This window comes from Enoplosus armatus, chromosome 3, assembly GCF_043641665.1.
Source record: "Enoplosus armatus isolate fEnoArm2 chromosome 3, fEnoArm2.hap1, whole genome shotgun sequence".
NCBI lineage: Eukaryota > Metazoa > Chordata > Actinopteri > Centrarchiformes > Enoplosidae > Enoplosus > Enoplosus armatus.
Genome location: NC_092182.1, coordinates 10,102,322 through 10,124,642, shown reverse-complemented (window position 1 = coordinate 10,124,642; position 22,321 = coordinate 10,102,322). Strand labels below are relative to the sequence as shown.

The following is a 22,321-nucleotide window of genomic DNA, read 5'->3' as shown; positions in this document are numbered from 1 at the left end:
AAACAATGGAAATATGGCAGTATTAAATCTGCTGAGAGCTGGTTGTCCTCAAAAACTGAGTGTGTTTGTGACAAGGGGCACGAGTCAGAAGCCACCAAGAGGCTTATGGGGGAAGTGTGAAGTGTTCACTTGGTGAGATGGCAGACACTGCATACAAACACTGCTGCTTGGGTGCTTCTTCAGTCGCTGTTTGTTGGAAAAGAACTTGGATGACATCTGGCCTGTTTGAAAAAATATCAAAAATCATTTGACCAAAATAATGTTTTTTAGCATTATACTAGATGCTGTGTTTGGTGGAAGTCCATCACTGCACATCAGCAGAAATTCTGAATGCCCACCATTATGTTTATCTGCAGCAAAATAGAGAGATATCTCAGAGGAAAACCTGAGATGAGATGATGAGAGATGATGAATTGACAGCAAGACAACAACCCTAAACACAAAGTCAACACTGCACTTAGATGGCTTTAAAAAGAACTACGTTAATGTTCAGGAATGGCCAAAATCAGTCCGCAGGCCTCAATCCAATCCAGGGTTTGTGGCAGGAGTCGAAAACCTTTGTTCAATCGGTCTTAATGTGACAGAGCGTGAGCAGTTTTGCATAGAAGAATGAGATCTAAATTGCAATGATCAGAAGTGCAAATCTGATAGATCTACCCACATACACATACTCGAGGCTGTAACTGCTGTCAAAACTGCCTCAACTAAATATTAACTTGAAGAGGGTGAATACGTATATATTTTCAATTATTTCAGATTTGTACTTAATTTAGATGATTTTTCCTTTTTGTTACATCCACTGTGATTCAAGATTATAAATCAATAAAACATGAAAAACTCCAAAGGGACTGAGGTGAACACATTGTTTAGGCACTGAATGTCACTTGAGACCTGACATTTTTTTTAAAGACAACACACACAGAAATTGTCTGATTAATGTTTTACTCAAAATTACATTGCATCCCCTCCCAAAACAATTTCTTCTTTTAAAAAATAAAAAATAAGGTGGCAGAATTAAACTCAGAATAACAGTATGTAGTTAAGATGGCATGAGAAGCACCATCCCTATTTGGCATTTAAATCTTCAGGCAAGTCTGATGTAGCTATCTAATTTTCACAATATGTTGAGATATGCCTCTTTTAAAAAGGTATTACTCTTCTCTCTGTGATTCTCTACAATTGTGATAGGACTCCGATGTGACTTACAGTTCAATTTGTAACAATTTGTGACATTTAAAACATGTTATCTAGCGTTAGATGTCAAAGTAAATACAGCATACACCTGTGCAAAATGTGTATTACAAACCTAAAACAAAGTTTAAGAGATGCCAAACAGCACTTAAGTAAAAATATGGTGTACACAAGAACATCTTTATATATTAGCTTTGTTTCTCTTCCCTTCCACCCTTGACAGAAGAAGTAATACAGAAAAAAACAGCATAGCTGGGAGCAAGCAGAATAGATCATTTTCAGATTGATCACACATAACCTCTGGCAAATCTCTATTGGTCATATCATTTTCCAAATATATACAGCTAGCCTAATTTTAGGTTGTATACACATATAATTCACACACTGCCCTTTGATCTTCTGCATCCTTCAATATAAATATTTATGGGGTGTGGATGGAGATGACCAACAGAGTTACCCAACAACAGACTGACACCATGTGACCCAACAGGTCGTCTGTAATAACTGTGGAGAGGATTCAGGATGTCCTTCATGTCTGTAGTGCACACACATTATTAAGGGAGGTGTTATGTACCCAGTCACCAGAAGGGGGCAGCACTTGCTTTCACTAAGGTCCACAGGGCTAATGGGGTTTCATTGGTCTCCTAATCCAAGAGGTGTCCCACAACAAGGATTAGCACATGACCACAGAGGTGAGTCCATCCCCAGCCTGCACACGTCCAGTCTTTTCCAGTCCAGTCTGACTCTATCATTTCAAAAAGACAACGTAGAAAGCCATGGCCAAACAGGACACCGCCACAGCAATGTGAAGCCGCGTCCCAATTACTGCAGCTGAGGAGAGAGATGGAGGGTGAGTGAAAAAAATTACAGGTCAACTACAAACATGCAGAACATGGAGAATATAGCAAACCATGTAAACAGATGTGTTATCAGTGCAGTGAGTGTTGTAGGCATGAGAAACTCTTCCTAAACGTCTAATATTATACACACACACACACACACACACACACACACACACACAAAACAAGAGCCACTGAAAAAGTAAAACTATATGGGATGCAACATTTATTAATGATATTAATTACACCTGCTATGGCATGTCAATGTGTCCGTTGTAAAAAAAAGTCCTATTGGTGAAGAGAATCAGGACAAAGATCCTGATTGCGAAGACAAGACAACCAAGTGAGTTTATTTTATATGGCCAAGTAGCATCACATGTTGAAGACAAAACGCCCTCAAAACAAGCAAAGAGTAAAGATGGCAGAAGTACAGGCCTGGCAGAGCATCAACAGGGAAGATACTGAGTGACTGCTGAGGCCTGTGGGTCACAGACTTCAAACAGTCACTGAGTGCAAAGAATCTGACACCAAATACTGATGATCATAACTCTATTTAAGTTAGTCTTAAATCATTTTTGGTCCCCTAAAATTGGTAGAGTGTGTTTAAAAAGGGCCACAATTTCACACTGTTTACAAAAAGAATGTACACACTCAAAATAAAGTCAAATTAAATACTGATGATCATAACTCTATTTAAGTTAGTCTTAAATCATTTTTGGTCCCCTAAAATTGGCAGAGAGTGTATAAAAAGGGCCACAATTTCACACTATTTACAAAAGAATGTACACACTCAAATTAAAGTTGTGACATTGTTTGATTTAAAATCCATTGTGCTGCTGCAACACAACATCAACACAACAAAAATATGGCACAAGGTTCCACGCTGCTAAAGTAACAGATAAAATGTTCAATGACTGTATGCACCACAAGGTTTTTTCTCCAACTGTATAAACACCTCTGCACTGTAACATGCATCTTTCTCCCCAGAGAGATACACAGAAGATATCAAAGACACTATTAACATCTTCCACCCTTTCAGATTTCATTCTGACGAAGCCACTGATTAAAGAATGAGTTTTCAAGCTTTAGGTATTCCCATAAGGACATTTTGTGCAGAAATCACAGTTGTGTGTTGAATCAGCATATTGTTAATTCATTATATATCTACCTTTGTAGAAGACGCCCCACACTCCTTTCTTCTCCGACAGCAGCCAGCTGTTGATACGAGGCACCTTTTTGAGGTATGCACAAGTGCAGATGAACAGCAGGCCAAACACCAGGATGCCATCGAAAGAGTACACTATGGAAAAATGGGGAGGAAATATCACACAGTCTGCCTTTAGCTGAATGTATTGCTAAGTCAACTTATTGCCACAATGCAAAACAAAATCTGTTGACTGAATTAAATGAGACAAAAACACTTAAGAAAACACTGTTAAATATGAAAAAGTCACTGGTGAGAAATGCTGCGGTAACGTTACTGCACAGATTAATTTAAAAAAAATTGTAAGAGGAACAGCAGGAGGGATGCCATGTAGAAACAAATACTGCGGCTCCATAAACGGTAAAAAAAAAAAAAAATGGAGGAACAACTAAAAAGACAAACACTTATTGCGACTTTACAAGGATATGGGTACACGTCTTTATTTTATATTCCAAACAAAAACTATGAGCCCAGGCAATGAGTTTAGTTTCAATTAACATCTTCAATTTATGCCGGTGCTCTGATGTCCTTCAGGTTTCAGAGACAGATGTTTGTGTTTCTGCTGCGGTATGTCTGATATTGTCTCCACTATTTAAAGTAATTTAAACAGCTACATTTAAACATATACTCACTGTCTTGTGAAGGATTTTCCTTTAACCTAACTACATGTACAAGCTATGTTGCTGACTCTGGGAAGTCCAGAGTTGCTTGCAAATGTTAATAATATTCACGTTCGTGTACCCACATGGACGAGAACAGAAAATGTAATTTACATGCTAGCAGGTTTTCTTGCCTTTTTCGACTATTGTTGTGGTCTAGCTATCTGGAATCTTTAGCATGAGCCACCGATACCTTAACGTTAATCAAAGCTAGCTAGCTAGCAATAACGCTTGTAGCCTGACAAAAATACGACGTTACCAATATAACATGTTTGAAGACATGAACTTTTCACTAAGGACGGCAAATTGGGCAATTAATCTGTAAGTGTAACAAAAAAGTGATTTAAGACAGTTAAAAGTAGTAAAGAGTTTTGGTGCTAAGTGTGCTGCCCAGGGCCACGTCTACAGCTAACCTAGCTTCCACGTTAGCTTTCCGTACAAGTATATTAGCTAGCCTAACTTACATGTCCTGTTCTGCTGCAGACACTTCTTATCTAGTTGCATAATACAGTAATCCTACCATTTGTCATATTTGCGGTTTCCTCTTTGACGATGTTATTTGACAGTTTCTTCTTTTGAATTAGAAATCCATCATGTATTATAAAGTGGAGATATAATGCAGTCTAACGTTACTTCGCTTCGCATTCACTCGGTTGACATTTCCGGTTTCACTGGCTTGCGATCTTCTTTTACGTTTAACACTTGCTGTTGTCCATCTAGCATTACTGCCATCTAGTGGACTTTTTGATGTATAGCCCTCCGCACAACAACCTGAAATGTAAATCTATCCACAAAACCACTTTATTGATGTATATGGAGACCCCCAAGTGTCACGGCGTGAATTGTTTGATGACTACTTTTGCATTTCCTTGCATTAAGTTTTTCTCACAATAACTATTTATGTTATGTTATTTTGCCTTACAATAACCAGATCCGCTGCTCCTGTTATCAGAGGGAATGTAAACTTATTGCGAGGTAATTCAAAACGTATTGCGGGGGAACGCAAAAGTATTCCTCAAAAATATTCTCGCCGTGATCCTTAAGGGGCTCCATAGATAAAGACAAAAAACAAAAACAAAAATGCACATTTTAAATCTCAAGCATCTGATACTTTTATCTGTATGTAGGCTACACTCGCCATACATTTACTTTACTATGGCAACACAGGGCAACCTTCACCGCAGCTTACAGTATGCTTAAGTGTGCATAATTTACTTTTTTGAATACATTAAAATATATTAAATATATTGCATGCAACCCAACCAAGATAGCAAAACTGAGGCATATTTGGAAAACGTGAAACTGAATTGTTCTAAACAGACCATGTAGCATGTTAGTTATGTTTCTCCAGGTAATCCAAGACCATGATCAACATCTACAGCGAGGAAATTGAAGTTTTACAGTTATATTGTTTGGAGAATGTATTACTGACAATTGGACAGAACTGGTAGTATAGACATACTGCACATGAGAAGGCAGAAACAAGTACTTGGCAGAACTCAGGTCTTACTTTCTTACATTTCTTGCACTCTGCCATATATGACATGGAGGCAGCACCTACAGTAGAGGGAGGACAAGGGTATACGATTAACAAAGTGGTGAAAAATGCTGGCTCTGCTGCATCTCTGAACCTGGACACACCTTGGGCGGTACAGAGGGAAGGATGAGGATTAAGTTGAGCTTCCACCCACACCACAATGAGCTGACACCACTATATAGCCACCTCCGCCTCATCCCCTGCGGTCCACCATGGAGCAATTTGTGCTGACAGCCAATCCAGAGTGCTTTCTGTCCCAATAACATCAGTATCAGTCAGTCAAGAAGGTCCTGAATCAGGGTACCCGCACTGCATGTAAGACCCAGACAAACCACCTTTTGTTACTTTACAATTTGCTCCAGTCTAACTAGTAAAGCATTAGCCGATATAGTTTATGGTATGTTTCATTAATCGAACAATATATCTGTTATACTGTGCATAATCCTCCTTTCTACCATCATTGTTTCAAACCCACTGGACAGACTTAGCCTCCCACCAGCCACACACACACACACACACACACACACACACACACACACACACACACACACACACACACACAGTATAAAAGACATGTGCACACACTTGTCACATTCTGTTCTGTACTGCATGTGTAATGCCCATGCACATACCTAAACCTAGGCCTCATATTAGCTGCATCCCAATTCATTCAGTCATTTGCACTTTATTCATACTTAATCCCTACATTTCTATTCAATATGTTGTTGAAGGTGTGAATAAACGTCTATATAACCCACATTTGTTGTGTCTAATTGTTTGCCATTGATACACTGACCTGATTTCTCCTTGAAAATGTCCTCATGGTCCTCTGTTTCAGTGCTTTATTTTTCAATCTTAAATATAATCTGAAGGCAGCAGCACAGTGGTGTGTAACTCTATGTTGAAGAAAGAATATATCAAAGAGAGATTGATAGATTTAGAATTTGATGTCAATCTGGAGACTCTGTGAGATAACAGATGGATCCACAAAGTACAGAAGCAAAAGCCATGTTTGTTTTGTTGGTATTTCATGTTGCATTATCCTAATCATTACATTACATTATCCTAATCCCTCCATATGTTGTTCCTGCCTCTGAGACAACAGAAGTTTCTCTCCTGAAGGGAACAAGGGTGGAACAAAGGGTCGTAAGACAGTTAATAAGATTTGATCACAGGACAGTGCAGCACACCTGTTCAGATCAGCCTCGCTGTAACTGCAGCTCGCTGTGCACCCTGAGAACAACACTTAGCTTCTGCATTTGCTTCTGAGAGGACGGACTTCAGCGCATCTCTCTTTTCAGCAATGCGTCTCTTCTATAGCACACAGGTAAGACTGGTTTCATCATTCTTCTTCTGTGGTGTGATGTGAGCTTCAGTGAGTTTTAGTAATAGTGTGGATAATGAATGAAAGTAGTACGTAAGTATTATTAAGTAGGCAGAGCAGTGTATATTTTTTATTTTCTATTTCTTATTTTTATATTTTGTACATGCTTTTAGTTCTAAATTTTTGCTACTTTCTACTCTTGAATGGGAGCACCAGTACTGTACAATTTCCCCCTGGGGATCAATAAAGTAATTCTGATTCTGATTGCCTAAATAATCATATTTGAGTTGGGCCTTGTTTGTTCTGGGCTCAAAGAATGGAAAAAGGACTTTGTTACAATTAGGACTTCATTTGTATAATAGTCACAGACCGTGTGGACTTTATTCGGCACAATTTCTTGCTCCTGGCATTGATGTAGCTAAGAGCAGCGGAGTCACTAAACTGACTGAAAGCGTGGTTTGTGACCGACCTCACTGCACAACTCCTTCCAGCAACAATACGCTGTGTCATTTTGAAGACTGCAATGATTACTTTTCTTCTTCATGTGGATATGAGCATGTTGAGATGTGTTGATTCCTTTTTAAGATTCTTTGACAGTGTTTAGTTTGATTGTTTCAATATGCTGATGGGTGGCCAAACTGTCTGTGTGTATTTGTATGTTTTAAGTTCTAAAAATAAATAAAACATCTTTGTATCCTTTAAGTTTTAAAAGTTTGCATTTTGCAAATGGAGCTGACTTACTTGCCTGCTGTTTGTTCTTCATTCAGGTATCACAAAAAATGGGTCTTCGAAATAGAAGAGGTAAGATAAAATCAAACTATGGTCAAGTTTTAAAGTCGAGTTTATATTTCTTTAGTGAATCTATAGACACAAATTGCATGATCTTCACATTAGGTCAGAGGTTGCAGCCCATCACTTTTAAATGTCACTTTTTAAAAAATGATGCTGCTTACATTCAAGTTGTATGTGTTATCGTACTACAACTTGAACATAAGCAGTGTCATTTTTTAAAATGTAGCTACCAACAGAAGCTCCACCCATGCTGTGTCTGGATAAAAGACTAAGGATCTGTGACTGTGTGCTGGCTTGTATTTATGTGTGTCAGAGAGACATCACTGCTGGATGGTCCCACCACGCCAGGTGACAGCGAGTCAACAACAGGAGGGTGGTGACCTCATCGAACCCAGGAAGCTGCCAAATCCCATCCTGGCTTCCCACCAACACAGAGCGCTTCACCAAGAGCTGCTCCTCTGCCATAGAAGGTGAGGAAACACTGAGCTCTGTACCTGCTGTCTGCGATCAGGTCACACAGGCAGCGGGTACACGCTGATCCACGTACACACAAATGAGATATTAGTGAAGGAACATCTCCTCAGCTGCTCGCAGAGAGCATTTCATTTGTCTCTTGCCTCAGTCAGAGAGAATCCTCTTAGGCTTCCTCTGCCCGGCTGGCCAGTGTTATGACCAGGGATAAGCCGCATGTTTAGGTGGTTTTTAACACACATCAAGTCAAAGGGGCAATACCTCGCTAGAGATCACTGCTAATGTCTCTACAGGGGGCCAGTGCTATCACTCTCTCATGTCTATATAAGATCACTCCCAGACCTCCTCATTACGCTTCATTTAGAACTACTTTCTGCTGAAATACACCCGCCTACTGTGCATCTTTCTGCAGAGGAAACCATTCACTGCAAAGTTTGTAAATTACCTTGATAAATAGCCCTCCAGGGAAGATGTTTTATGGTATTTTTTGGTTGCTTATCTTCATCTAGTGATCCATCTTGATATCAGTCTTTTTTCCCCCATGTGTCCTTAGAGGTCTGCTGCCCAGAGAGAAGCCTGAGCTGCAGCGAGTGCTGGAACACAAACAGAGAGAGCAGCACAAGCAGAGGGAGCTTGCCCTCTCTCCTCCCTCTGACCTGGAGGTGAAGCTCCGCATAAGGCGGCAGAGAATACAAGTCGTAAGTATGTTGGTCGAGAACTAAGATGGAAAACCCAAACAACCGTGGGAATACAGCATTTAAGTGCATTGTAATAATCCATTTACCTTTTTGGGCATGTGTGAGCAAGCCTGCAAGATATTGGCAAATATACAATCTTATTAAGGAGGATGTTTCCTGTCTTGCAGTACGAGCTGGAGGAGAAGAAGAGGAGTGAAAGCCTGCAGAATTTACCAGAGTTTGTTCGTGTGAAAGGAACCCTGAGGCGAATCCAAACTTTTTCCTAGAGACGACCAGAGAAAATGGACAAATTAACGCTGTCAACATGGAGTCCAGAATTCCTACTGTATGTTACTGTCAGTTAAAATGAGAATCATCCTTGATTGACAATTGCATATTACAAATTGGAATGATCAAAATTCATCAGCCTTATTTAGTAGTGTTTAAAAAGAATAGATCATGTGAGTTCAGATGAGTTTCACAGTAAAAAGACATTAACACTTGAAACATTCCTAAATATAATAGCTATAGAAAGTTAGGTTATTCTTATTTTGTAATGTTTTTTTAAGCTTTTATGAATATTATATGTACAGCAATTCTGCCTTTTGTGGAGAATTTTACAAGATGTATGCATTGGACAATGCCATATCCTTTCAAACAATGAATATAAATGACAAAAATACATTTAAAATGTTTAATAAAACATCCAGGGAGGCTGACCATGTACGCCAAAACAAACACTGAAACTTAAGTTGTATTGAATCAGAATCTGCGAGTGACAACAATGAGAAAATCATCTGTGAGTCATGTCATTATTCACAAAAACGTAACAGCAGTCATAAAAATGAGCTTGGACTTACGCAGCTCTTTTTGTAGCATTCCTTATGCTCCAACACATTATACCTTTTCATCAACGCTGTACACATTTCACAAGTTTTGGGACAGAGCTACTGACATCACAGGGTAAGCTCAGGTTGGAGAGCTTAACATCAGAAAAAAAAAAAAAAGTAACCATGGAATAATGATTCATGGACTTTAAAATGATGTTCCTTTGTTTAAAAAAGTGACCAAGTGCCAGCTGCGAGTCTATATCAAGTTTCTCAATCTGAATCTGTGGTGCGCTGCAAACAAACATTCACCTGACTTGATATCTCTGCACAGTAAATGTACTGACCTAAACTTTAAAGTGAGACAGTTGTAGTGTAACGAATAAGAAGGCCTGCTGAATAAAACACATTCTACCATTTTCTCTTACACATTCTTTACACCTCCAAACACATGAAACCTTGCGTACCGTTGACTGTAAACAAAAGTTTTACATTTAAAACTGAACATTTCTTGTCCATTAATTCTGTAAATCATACGTGACCCCCCCCCCCAACATGTTTATAAATACAAATTCTACTCACAAGCAGCAACCACAGCCACTGTGCTTCAGTCCAAATTCAATACCTGTGTGTTGTGTTTGCTGCAGAATAAATTAGCAAATAAATAAAATACAAAAGAATTTACTTTCACAAAAAATGTAGACATCATGGCAGGGTACGAATCTCCCGTCTGTGTTTCCCTGTGCTACCTACTACAGTGAAATAATCTTAAAACATATCTCATAGTGTTGGAAAATATTTAGCAAGAGGTACAGCAGAAGAAGCGCAGACAGAGGAGAGAAGTAGGCCACCAACGTGGTAAACTGGCGGTAAGGAGAGCACTGACATGAGCGTGGGTCCAAATAACAAGGCCAAATAAGTTAACAGGTCAAAAAGAACACAAGGCAGAAGCTGGCTTCCTGTCCGAGAGTTAAGGGTAATATTTTTCAGCCAACTTTCCGTTGTTACAACACTTGAAGTAGTGGAACTGGTAGTTGACGCCATAGTAAATGCTTAAACACTGTTTAAAACCCCATTCCCTTTGCAAAAACAGAAAAAAGTATGATTTTATTACTTGTTCTCCATCCAGAACACATTAAACCAGGTCGAGATAAAAAAAAAACAAATAAAAAGAACTATTGTACTTCTACTAGTCAGACCTGAACTAGATTAACATTTTCAGATTTGTGAAACCTCTATTCTATTCATGAAGACAGAAAAAAAGAAAATGTCATTGCTTTTCCGCAATCCAGACCACATTAGACCAGGTCTAGCTCAAAAGCCACTAAACCTAAATTTGTCAAACCTATTTTAAATGAACATGGAAACTCTAAAGACTATTTCAAACCCAGTTGGTGAACGTGGTGAAAATAGAATTGTTTTTTGCATATAGTGTTTTTTGAGCTAGACCTCCTCTTACGTGGTCTACATGAAGAAAAAGCTGTGAAATCTCCAAATCTGAAATGGGGTGTCTAACAGCATTAAGGCACTTATTACAATGTCTGGGACCCGTTACACAACTTTAACTTACGTAACGGTGGAGAATTGGTAGAAAAACATCATCCCTCAACTTTTCTCCAACTTGGATGACACGAATCAGAAACCAACTTCAGCCTTGTAAAAAAGGACAAAGATTAAGGAATGCCATCCTTCCTCTGGCAGCACTGTGAGGGCGGCACACCCCAGTCATACACATAGGACAACCGCAGCTTGACTTCTTCCTTACAGAGCCTGCTGTCACGCTGCAGAGTCTGGTGTTTTTCCAGCATGTCCTCCAAGCTCTGCTTATGTGTCACCAAGTATTTGTTGTTGCAACCACGAGATTTATACTCCGTGTCAAAGCGTGGGTCATGCGTCCGCCGAACATCCACTGGTGCCAGCCAGGCGCCCAGTGACACGTCCTCGCTCTGCCACGTCTTGAAGTAGCCTCTATTAAAATGCACATAACGTACCAGGTCAGCAGAGAGGATGTAGCCCCCACCCAGTGCGTAGGGAAGGTAGTAGTCACAAAGTTCCCAAGAGCTTTCCCGCCACTTCCCAGCTGTTTTCACTCGCCCTCTCCCTGAGAAGAAGCCCCAGTACAACCGGTTGGGCTCCTTCCCCTTCAACTCCTCCTTCAGGAGGTCCAAGCGAGCAAATGTGTCATCGTCTGCTTTGAGGACAAACTTGAACTCCACATTCTGGTCCAGCCAGGAGTACATGTGCAGCAGCTTGAGTGTTAAGTTCTCGTAAGAGTCACGCAAATCAGGCAGTAAAAGCAAGTCCTTGTGCCGCCCTTGCTCTGTGTTAAGGTTCTGAAGGTCCTCGTTGGAAAGCCCCTGAGTTCCCACCACAAACATGGCCAGAACATCTGAATCCCGCTTGGCCAGCCAGGTGCTGCGGATGATACTCCTCCGCTCTGTGTACTTAGGGCCAGTTGTGATGAGGACCACGAGGAATGCTGACAAATCTTTGGAGGTGGAGGGGGGATTATGCTGCTCTGGACGGGATTGCAAAGCATTGGCACGAGGGGCCAGACCCGGAGGATCCTGCTGACCCTGTTTCAGGGTTTCTGAAGTACATTTGGCCAAGAAAACCAGAACTACAGCAAAGCTGCACACAGTGCCAATGACCAGGGCTGTCTTGTGGCGGCACACTAGACGTACCAGATTCATGGTGCTGAGTCTGGGGTAAAAAAAACACAAAAGTTTGTTGGCATGAATGTAATTCACAATATCAGGTCAATCACCAAAACACAACTTGTCAGACTTTGCAGCCTGACATTCCTGCAAGAATTTACAGAACACTTGTATCAATGGGCTGAATGAGCAAAAAGTTTGACTTATAAATGACAAATCTGCATTTAGTGTTTCTCATCTTATGATAATTCAAATATATGCCTAAATGAAGGTGCAGTTAGTAATCACACACCACTATATATTTGCTTGAGCTCGTTTTACGGCAGTGTTACAGATGTAAACAAACATTTATGAGCATCAGAAAATATGTCAGTTAGTCTATAGTAACAAAGCCATTACATTGCTGGTAGCACATTCAATTCTTGTTTTAAAGTTTGGTAGTGAGATTACCATTATTGCACTTGGATTACAGATTTTGCCTGGAATAACGGTAGCTATCGAGCAAGTTAGCAAAGTAACCTCGCCTCAGCTGCACAGCCATGTCTTATAGCTCCACCTGCTTGCTAAACTCAGTAGTTGGACTGGACACTGTAAGTTATACATGTCCCACAGCAATGTTATAAGCAGTAATAAATTGAAAAATATTTGTTGGTTACCTTGGTTAACTGAAAGGTACCTGCCCGTGAGTAACACAGCCAGAGCGGGCCACGGATGACAGCTTTGCAGAGCTAACGTTAACGCTAGCTACCGAGATAAGACCCTCTGCGCACTTTGTAATCTCACTCCACTGAATGCAAACACACACAGGTTGCTCATATTGGTCTATACTGGAGATGAAAACCCACTAAGTTAAGCAGCGTCGGTCAGGCAGGTTACAATAAGCAGGTTAAATCATTCAATGGGTGACTTGAGCAAGGTATCGATGTAACGTTATTCATTTTTTTTGTCTAGTGGTGTAAACCAAGTCAGTTCTGTGTGGCAGTGACGAAGAGGAAGCGGAAGTGAAGCCCCCGAAAATAGGGAATTAAAATAACAGAAAATAAACACTGATATGACAGTTCCATGTAAAACATAACGGAGCGCTGAACCGTTTACCTTGTTAAATATGATATATGTAATCAGAAAAGGCATTTGAAAAAGGAGCATGAAAGGAAGGGAGGCAGTTTGAGGACAGCTGCTGACTGGAGCATGCGCGTTATCACCAGCCAGCGTCTCTGTGATGCAGCGTCAAGTTTAGAGAGATGACCAGAACAAGACCGGACGTTATATATTATTGCATCAAAATAAAAGCACAGAAGTAGTCTTCTGGAATTCTGTAACTGCAATCGATTAAAATGGACTTTTATAGGATAATCACAACCTCAACAACATCAAGTTGCTTAATATATATTTTGTTTTTCTTTGTGCAATAGGCCTATTCACAACCAAAAGAAAGCATCATGAATTCATGAATTAAGCATATTAATTCATGCCTGAGAGTTTTATTTATAAGAAATGTTACCGATATAGGTAGTTATGGCAATTTGATTTTGATGGGTTTAACAGGATTGTATTTTGAAATGTGGAAGCGGAAGTTTAATGTTTCATTGTGGGCATGACACTGACGGTTTGTAATAGCTAGAAAAATAATGGCCTCTTCGTGGTAAACTACTAATATGTCGTTCGTACTTAACATCGAAGACGTCAACAGACCTGGTCATGTAAGATCTTAGTTTGACACATTTGTCCGTTACAGATTAGCTTTGTAACATTAGCTACTTTACCGGGCAGCTCGGTAGCTAGTTAGCATAACGTTAACTGACGTCAACGTTGGACGAGGACAGTTGCAAGCGATGACGGCTAGGAGGACCAGCCGACATCCTCGGACATGTCCAGTTTTGCTCGCCATCTTTCTGCTAATTTTGGGTGTGCAGTTGGTGAAAACAGCTTCTGAATATGACCCCTACAAAATCCTGGGTGTCGGCAGGAGCGCGAGTCAAGCAGAAATCAAAAAGGCATACAAGAATCTTGCCAAGGAATGGTGAGTGACAGACATCAGGTCCACCTAGGCCATCACATCCTGGCTGTAGCAGATCAGTGTAGCCTTCATTTGACACATGAACCGATGCTTGTTGTTATTATCACTTAACCCATCACAAGCTAGTCTAATTTAAAACGTTAAACTGAGAACCTTTTTAACCCTGTATGACCCAGCAGTGATTTATGATGTCCTGTATCGGCTTTCTTTAGGCATCCAGACAAGAACAAGGACCCTAAAGCTGAGGACATGTTCATCAAGGTTTCTAAGTCATACGAGGTGGGTGAAAATGCATCACAACATGTCATGTACTATATATCATACAAGCTCCAGCTGACCCCTCTGACGACCAGTATCTTTTCTATGTGTCTCACTCAGTCTTTATCTTGGTCCCTGTAATGATTTATAACATTGATGACACAGTCCTCTCACCTCTCATAGATTCTGTCTAATGAGGAGCGAAGGTCCAACTTTGACCGCTATGGGCAAATGGATGAAAACCAGCCCTTCGGCCAGTCGCAGCATCCCGGTTTCCGCAGCTTCCACAACAGCTTCTACTTTGATGAGTCTTTTTTCCATTTCCCCAGGTACCCCATGTTCGCATTTCTTTTGTCCACCATTTATCATCAAGTAGTTGTCACTGTCAAAATCAAAGTACCAGCATGCTTTGGACCAAACCCTGTTTGCTAAAAGAACAGGTCTCTTCTGTCTCTTCTGACAAAAACATTTCTTTCTCCCTGTCCCCATAACTATGTTCATAAATGTTTATTTCCCAGCATGCTGCTGTGTCCAGTCCATAGTGAGTGGTGTAGGTTGGGCTCCTCCTTGTGTTTGCTTTTGGTTATTGATAATAATAATGATTAAAAAACCCAAACTGCTATCATCCTAGATCCAAGACTTTTAGTTGCAAGCAGTTATTGTCCTTCTCCTAGATTTCGGTCACAAACTTCTATGATAAAGTCATGTAGTGTGGAAATGTTTAGTTAATTATACAGCTAATCAATCAACAGGAAAGACATCAAATTGAGCTGACTAACATTAGAGTGAAATTTGTCTTGTTAAACAAACTTTACTTTTTATATAGACTTGATGTGCTCAGATGGCAGCCTAATGCCATCATATGGTGATTTTGAGAACTCATCATGGTTAGTAAAAGGAGAAAAATCTTTGCACTCTTGTTTTTTGTGAGAGGGATCTCTACCTCTACTCAGCGTGTGCACCAAGACTTAGAATGAGTGAGCAAATTGCAGTTATAAATTGCAGTTTTCTCTCAGGTCATGTCCGGACAACACCCTGTAGGCTATGTCTAAAAAAAGCCTCACTGTCTTACTTCCGACCCCCCTTCCCCTCCAGGTCCAGGGACTTTGCAGACAGCAAGTACCTGCTTCACCATGCGCAGTTTAACAGCGACGTCCTTCCAGACAGCCACAAGAGGCCGTACCTAATCAAAGTGACCTCTGAGTGGTGCTTTGCATGCATCCACATTGAGCCTGTGTGGAAGGAGACGGTGCAGGAGCTGGAGCCACTGGGTAAGTCTGCTGTCACTAGACCCTCATCAGTCTGCCTCTGCCCCGCACTCTGAGGCTCAGTATTGGTTTTCCTAAAAGCATCATAACATAAGGTTGATATTTTCTCAGCTGCAGGCCATTAGGACAAATGTAATTCTAAGTGTTAAGCTGCTTGACAGAGAGCCAGCCATTTCTTTAATTATTCATTAGGGTTTATTTGTTCTTCTTGGTTTCTAGGAGCAAGGGGTAAAGCCAAGAGAGGAATTCAACCCTGTGCAACATTTGTCTGGCACTGGAGATTAATCTAAAGTTGTTGAGTTAATTCTGCTAATTAGAAGTACAGTTTCCAGTGCCCTGTAAACTTAGTCTCTAATAACCAAGTGGCCTGCCCTGGAAAATATCCTGCATATTTATGTAACCCACTGCACTTTACTATGCTAACCAGTCATAACCAGTGCAAGTTTTATTCAGTATGGATTGAAAAAGACTAACAGGATGTAGCCTATAGTTAGCCCGTACATAAAGCTATCCCTAGCTTTGCTTGATATAAACAGTGGTTTTAGAAAGACACAGTTGAAAAAATATTCTAGTTTAATTTTTAGGTTTTGCTGTAAAGCAGCATTGATCATGTTCTTTGGCCACTTTGGGGCAGAACTCGACAACAAGCAAAACGGCACACACGTTTGACATATTAAGTAGTATGGCTAACGTTTTAGCAAAACAGCTGGCTATTTACACACATATAGCAGATATTAGCATTCATTCGTTGTAATGTTTCTATCTCAGATGCAAAGCCATCTAACAAGATCCCCCTTTAGAATGTTAAAAAATCAAGATTAGAAAACTTGTTTCAAAGCTTTTCTTTCTGGTCGTGTCAATGTTAGCTTGGGCTTGTTTTCTCTGTCGCTGTGGTATACAGCGGTATAGATACACAAGATTCTGTGAAACACTAAAAACAGATGTATGCATCTTTCATGAACCCTGTCCATTAGGCGGTCCCTCACTAATTTCAAAGACTCGAGTAAAAATCCCACAGCCTCTTCGACTGGAGCTGCAAAGTGGTGGTTTGGCGAAAGAGAGAATTCACAGTAAAATAGGATTCACATTTGTTGTGTCTTATTTTGCTGCTCAGTTTGAATAACAAGCAGTGATTTTGCTGGAATGTCTGTGCATTTTCTGCCACATTTGCCTTGAATGTAAAAACGCTTCAGTAGAAGGCGGCTCTCTGTGTTTGCATATACTGGTTTATGTACTATATGAAATTTGTTTATAGGTGGTATCTCCCCTTCATTGCCAGAAGACTTGTGTTTTGCTCTACTGTATCAGGTACAATAGCAGTCTGTTTTTTACTGTCACACCAGGTGTTGGCATTGGCATCGTGGACCTGGGTTATGAGCGCCGCCTGGCCAACCAGCTGGGAGCTCACCGCGCTCCCTCCATCATCGGACTGGTGAACGGCAGGGTGACCTTCTTCCATCAGGCTGTGGTACGGGAGCACCTGCGACAGTTCATTGAAGACCTGCTGCCCCAGAGACTGGTGGAAAAGGTAAATGCAACATAAATATACTACTGCTACATGTTCAAAGAATTTTAAGACAGACATTTTTTATGGAATTAATAGTATTAATAGGTCTAATCAGGAATTACTTATAAACCTTTTTTTTTTTTTACATAGAATAATAGGAATGTTGTTTCTCAGTTGATTTATAATTGAAGATATAGGCCTGATTAAGTTAACACATATTTACAAGTACTCATCAAGTGTAGTTTTACAAAGGGTGAAGTGGTGGTATATAAACCAGGTTTTCAGTTAAGCTAGAGTAGTCTGTTATTTAATTCAGTACATTGAACTAACTGCCATTGTTTCTCCAGATCACAGATAACAACTACATGGCTTTTCTGGATAGCTGGCGTGCGGAAAATAAGCCCAGCGTTCTCTTGTTTGACCAAATCCCCATTGTTCCCTTTCTCTACAAAGTAAGCAATGTATTTACACACACACACGCACACACACACACACACACACACACACACACACACACACACACAGTGTTGCACTAATTAGACTAAATATATAGCGGAAAAGCGAGAGAGCTGTTCAGTCTGGCTCTTCAAGCTAGTTAATATTCTGAGATCTGATGCAGTTTCCACCAAAAGAGAGCAGATAGATTAGCCCCCGACAGCAACTGCAGAGGCATCTGTGTGAGCAGATGTTTCTGCTTGAAATGATTTTTCTGTTTACTAATGAATTCATATTTCCTCCTTTTGTTACACAGAATTGTACCATTTCAACCAATCACCATCAAATGCACTGGCAATATTGTTTTAATAACATGATGCCAGTAAATATGTTTGATAGAGACAGAAGGAGAGAATAATTCAGGGCCAACTATAAGGTGGCAGGCTAGGAGACATACGGGAACACCGTTTCAACCAATCAGATTTCTGTTTATATAAAAGCTGCTACCAGTCTGCCCTGAACTCTCCTCCTTTTATTTATTTTAATGTATTTATTTTTGAGGCTCTCACCTTCCCACTCCGCTCTTCAGTTAACAGCGTTTGCCTTCAGAGACTATGTGCGCTTCGGCTTCGTGGACCAGGGTGACACACACAACACTCGGCTGCTGCGGCAGTTCAACATAAACACGTACGCCCCCACCATGCTGCTGTTTAAGGAGGATGCAGAGAAGCCTGTTGACATCATCCAGGTACATCAAGCACTGCTTGCAACCTACACCAACGCTTACCTAGTTTAATAGTAATAAAATGTTCTCTCCTGCTATATCAGAACATACTGGCTGCATTTAAACTTGATGTTTTACAACCTAAAAGGTGAAACTTGAATCATGTTTAGGTATCTCTATTTGACAAAAATTAGGAAGTGACTACTCGCAAGTTTTTCAACAGAAGTCGAAATCATTTTTAATCATTTTAAATGAATTAAAGAAATGATTTTCTGGCTTCACGCCCCTTGCCCTTCCTCTCTTTCAGGCCAGGGGGATGAAGCGGCAGATCATGGATGAGTTTGTCTCCAACAACAAGTTCCTGCAGGTGCCGCGGCTGGTCAACCAGCAGCTTTTCGATGAGCTGTGTCCCGTGAAGCAGTTCCACCGACGGAGGAAGTAAGACATTTTATGAGCAGAGTCCGAGCCTGTTGTCCTGAACTAAATATCCCGCTTGTTGTAATACGACTTGATCAAAGGAGAGGTCTTCCTTGCCTCTCCGCTGCTTGATCTACTCCAAGTCACCTCTAACAGGAGTGGAATTAGACTGTGAACTGTGAGAAACTGAAATGTTGTTACGCTGCTTCAGCAGGTGACTTGACTGTGAATGGTTTGCAGGTACTGTGTGCTGTTGATCACAGGGGAGGAGCAAGCTTTTCTCCCAGGAAATAAGGCCTTCTTGGACTTTGCATCAGCTAACAGAAAAGATGTGCTGCGGTTTGCGTACGTCTACCAGCGTCAGCAGCAGCCTCTCTGTCAGGTGCTGCTTCCCAATCAGGCTGCACTCTCACCTCAGGTCAGTGGCACAGACAATCAAATGTATGATACAAGTGAAGAAAACAAGAATATAATTTTCAGTCATCCAGTATGAACTAACACCGAGGACAATGTGCACCTGCTGGCCAATCTTTTTATATCCAGAACAGACAGAATTTGATATTTGTCAGATTACTGATATGTGTATTCTGAAACTCTGCACAGCCTCAGTTTACAGTAAAAGTGCTTTTTAACACCACCTACAGGTGGTGATTCTTGAGAGGCGGAGCCAGGCCGGTAAGGTCCTGTATCGCTCTGTGAGTGGTGGCTGGAACGGCAGCGAAGAAGACAAGTACCGCCTCCACGAACAGCTGGAGCTCCTTCAGAAAGACCCCACCTATCTGAGCTCAGACGCCACCCTGCCAGAACTCAACAACGAGATGGCTCCCGTAAGACACAGCAGACACACACTCGCCTTAGCTTTGACAGCACTGGGCTGGGACAACGTTTGGATTAATGTTATCTTCTTCTGTTTCATTTTCCACCTCCCAGATGTTTATTATTCAGTGGATGAATGCTGCCTATGATTACATCCTCCAAATATACGATGACCTTCTCTACTCGAACTGGTAAGACAACACTCACCCTGAAAGTCTGCAGCATTTAGTGCAAAAAAAGAGAAAGACAAACAAGGTGGTGTACTTTTGCTGATATTTGTAAAAGGAATCAGAAGCTGAATCATGCTTCTGCATCAAGATGTTGCCATAGTTACCTGGTGGAGGCTCTGTAGGTATGCATTTCGTGTGTCCCATCATAGCTGTGATGCACCCCTTCACAAATGTGAGAGGCTACATGGAGTGATACTGGTTGATACGGGCTGCTGTGTGATTCAATGATTTCTCCTACATGTTTCAATAATGACGTGTTTCTCTCCTCAAGGCGAGAGATGATGCCCATCCTGTCGCTGATCTTCTCAGCTCTGTTCATTCTCTTCGGCACCGTCATCATTCAGGCCTTCAGGTGAGAGAGACATGACCCTTTTTCATTTCGAGACATTTTAAACGTATACTCAAAAATTTGACTTTAAATTACTTAAATTAAAAATGTCTTGTGCTTAATGATATCAACTAGATCTACAGTAGTTTTTTAGCATTTGTTTTTCTTATTTGTCTTCTACTTCTACATGATTATTCCCGGTTTTGACTTGAGTCAAATACAGGCTGGATAGCATTGCCCCAAAGGAGTCAGAGCAATGTGTGTTCACACTGACTATTTCCTTTTTGTGGTGTATTCTCAGTGAGCCAGGTGAGAGCAAACCCCGGAAACCAAAGCCAAAGGAGCAACCACAAACTGAGGATGACGCTTCAAGTAGAGCCAGTACCTCAAGGTAACGTAGTGAAACGAGGTGAACTCAAGATGGATGCAGAATATCGGAAAATAAGGACACCAAAGAAGAGTGTTTGTAATTCTCACCTGAATGATGGTTTTTAAAATGTATTTTGCAGTTGCAGTTGGCTGTTTATCCAAGTGGGGTGGGGGGGTGGTATGTGGTTTGTTGTAACTGAAGCACATCCTTGCGATCAAAGCAGCCCCTAGGTCTCCTTAATAATTAGACATGACTCAGTAGTATAGTGTTAATGCATTCATACTCTCTCAGACCAATACTGCCCAAACTGCTATAAAAAGAAAGAAAGAAAGGAAATGTGTCAAAGGTTTGCCATAAAACTGTCATGTAGCCGGCTGTCCAGGTTTATCTACACCTGGCTGGCAAACATTTGGTTGATGATCAAGTGTTGTCGAGTTTTGTTTTTTTGCATTTGCTCCTCACAAAGGGAGTATGCACACAGCACACAGCAATAATTAACATGCTAAAAAAAAAAGCTACTTCACAAGGGAAATTGTCTCAAGCTAGTAGCAAAGTTTTAAAGTCTGCCACACACACATTGACACATTACCTCCCTCTGTCTCTCTCATTGGTCCGTGCAGCCGTCCTCCTAAGAAGGACTTTGTGGAAGTGACAGAGCTGACGGATATCACGTACACCAGCAACCTGGTCAAGCTGAGGCCCGGCCACATCAATGTCGTGCTGGTGCTCACCAACGCCTCCAAGACTGCCCTGCTCAGGAAATTTGCCAAGGAGGTTTTTTCTTTCTCTGGGTAAGTCTCAACACTGCAGGAAACTTTTTAGTTACTATTATTATTTGCTTCTATTGGGTTATTAGTACATATCAGAAAAGAAAGTCTAAATTGGCCTTGTGAATGCAGACTATATTTGACATAAAGAATATTTGTTTTTATCTGTCTACTCGCCTTAGTGATATTGAAGTAACTTGCCTTTAAATGATGGAGCTGAGGGTATATCATGGAATAATATAACATAATGTACTTCAGTATGTATCTTGTACAAGGTGTACTAAATCCTAACTCCCTCTGCCACTACAGGACTCAGACCCTCCACTTCTCCTTCCTCAACGCTGATAAGCACCGCCACTGGATGCCATCACTCCTTCGCTCAACCTCTCATGCTATGCGGAGCGAGGGCCATTCAGACGAGGACGAGGAGTCTTCAGACTACAATGGCCACGTCCTGGCCCTCAATGGTTACAAGAAATACTTTTGCCTCTTTAGACCCGTCTTCACGGGGGACGATCCCAACGACTCCTCATCTGAGACCTCCTCCGACAGCAGGAGAAAGTCTCGGTCCAGGTCCAGGTCCAGCTCCCACTCTCGGTCAAGGTCCCATTCCAGAGAGGATGGGGCCGTACCCAAGAGAGGCTCCAGTAGGGCCACCAGCATAGAAGTCCACCACAAGCTTGACAGGCTGGGACTGTGGATGGAGAGGCTAATGGAGGGAACCCTACTTAGATTACAGGTCCCTGCATGGCCCTCTCTTGATGAAACCACCAACAACTCCTTCACAGAGAGCTGAGGTCAAAGGTCAAAGTAAGAAAGGTACGAATGGTAGCGGATACACTTTGTGGTCTCGCTGCCTGATTAAGTTGTTTAGTAAGAAAACTGCAGAACAGCGTTGCAGTTTTCAAATGATTATTTAAGTTCTCTTTCGCACAGGTAGGTTGCCGCACTGAACTGAATGTCTTCTTTCATCTGTTAGATAGTGTGGAGCAGATAGAAATGTATG

At 41.1% G+C, this 22,321-nt stretch overlaps 4 protein-coding genes across 4 annotated transcripts; 2 read left to right on the top strand and 2 right to left on the bottom strand.

Annotated features, from left to right (window-relative positions):
* Positions 1-925: 925 nt before the first annotated feature.
* Positions 926-4,550, bottom strand: tmem167b (transmembrane protein 167B). The gene is made up of 3 exons (XM_070902681.1): positions 4,414-4,550; positions 3,199-3,330; positions 926-2,022 (listed from the first exon to the last, which is right to left on the bottom strand). Exons 1-3 carry the CDS (start codon positions 4,421-4,423, stop codon positions 1,940-1,942), a joined length of 225 nt encoding a protein of 74 aa, XP_070758782.1. The 5' UTR covers positions 4,424-4,550; the 3' UTR covers positions 926-1,939.
* Positions 4,551-7,533: 2,983 nt separating this feature from the next.
* LOC139283012 (protein FAM107B) lies at positions 7,534-8,981 on the top strand. Its single transcript, XM_070902948.1, has 4 exons — positions 7,534-7,555; positions 7,860-8,016; positions 8,571-8,715; positions 8,883-8,981. Exons 1-4 carry the CDS (start codon positions 7,534-7,536, stop codon positions 8,979-8,981), a joined length of 423 nt encoding a protein of 140 aa, XP_070759049.1.
* A 2,213-nt stretch (positions 8,982-11,194) lies between these two features.
* b3galt6 (UDP-Gal:betaGal beta 1,3-galactosyltransferase polypeptide 6) lies at positions 11,195-12,886 on the bottom strand. Its single transcript, XM_070903453.1, has 2 exons — positions 12,835-12,886; positions 11,195-12,224 (listed from the first exon to the last, which is right to left on the bottom strand). The coding sequence occupies exon 2, from the start codon at positions 12,212-12,214 to the stop codon at positions 11,195-11,197; it is 1,020 nt and encodes a 339-aa protein (XP_070759554.1). The 5' UTR covers positions 12,215-12,224; positions 12,835-12,886.
* A 1,124-nt stretch (positions 12,887-14,010) lies between these two features.
* On the top strand, positions 14,011-22,111 carry dnajc16l (DnaJ (Hsp40) homolog, subfamily C, member 16 like). Its single transcript, XM_070902869.1, has 15 exons — positions 14,011-14,198; positions 14,408-14,474; positions 14,637-14,782; positions 15,549-15,724; positions 17,065-17,249; positions 17,576-17,680; positions 18,253-18,411; positions 18,695-18,825; positions 19,045-19,222; positions 19,449-19,631; positions 19,735-19,811; positions 20,122-20,202; positions 20,480-20,569; positions 21,169-21,339; positions 21,625-22,111. Exons 1-15 carry the CDS (start codon positions 14,011-14,013, stop codon positions 22,109-22,111), a joined length of 2,424 nt encoding a protein of 807 aa, XP_070758970.1.
* Positions 22,112-22,321: the final 210 nt, after the last annotated feature.

What these genes read in the sequence shown, in the direction of transcription:
- dnajc16l (XM_070902869.1), top strand. Translation starts at nt 14,011, where the DNA reads ATGACGGCTAGGAGGACCAGCCGACATCCTCGGACATGTCCAGTTTTG. An exon ending in AGGTTTCTAAGTCATACGAG is followed by an intron (nt 14,475 to 14,636) that starts GTGGGTGAAAAT and finishes CACCTCTCATAG; the next exon opens with ATTCTGTCTAATGAGGAGCG. An exon ending in GTCATCATTCAGGCCTTCAG is followed by an intron (nt 20,203 to 20,479) that starts GTGAGAGAGACA and finishes GTGTATTCTCAG; the next exon opens with TGAGCCAGGTGAGAGCAAAC.
- tmem167b (XM_070902681.1), bottom strand. An exon ending in GTGGGGCGTCTTCTACAAAG is followed by an intron (nt 2,023 to 3,198) that starts GTAGATATATAA and finishes CTCTCTCCTCAG; the next exon opens with CTGCAGTAATTGGGACGCGG.
- b3galt6 (XM_070903453.1), bottom strand. Translation starts at nt 12,214, where the DNA reads ATGAATCTGGTACGTCTAGTGTGCCGCCACAAGACAGCCCTGGTCATT.
- LOC139283012 (XM_070902948.1), top strand. Translation starts at nt 7,534, where the DNA reads ATGGGTCTTCGAAATAGAAGAG. An exon ending in CTGCTCCTCTGCCATAGAAG is followed by an intron (nt 8,017 to 8,570) that starts GTGAGGAAACAC and finishes ATGTGTCCTTAG; the next exon opens with AGGTCTGCTGCCCAGAGAGA. An exon ending in GGCGGCAGAGAATACAAGTC is followed by an intron (nt 8,716 to 8,882) that starts GTAAGTATGTTG and finishes CCTGTCTTGCAG; the next exon opens with TACGAGCTGGAGGAGAAGAA.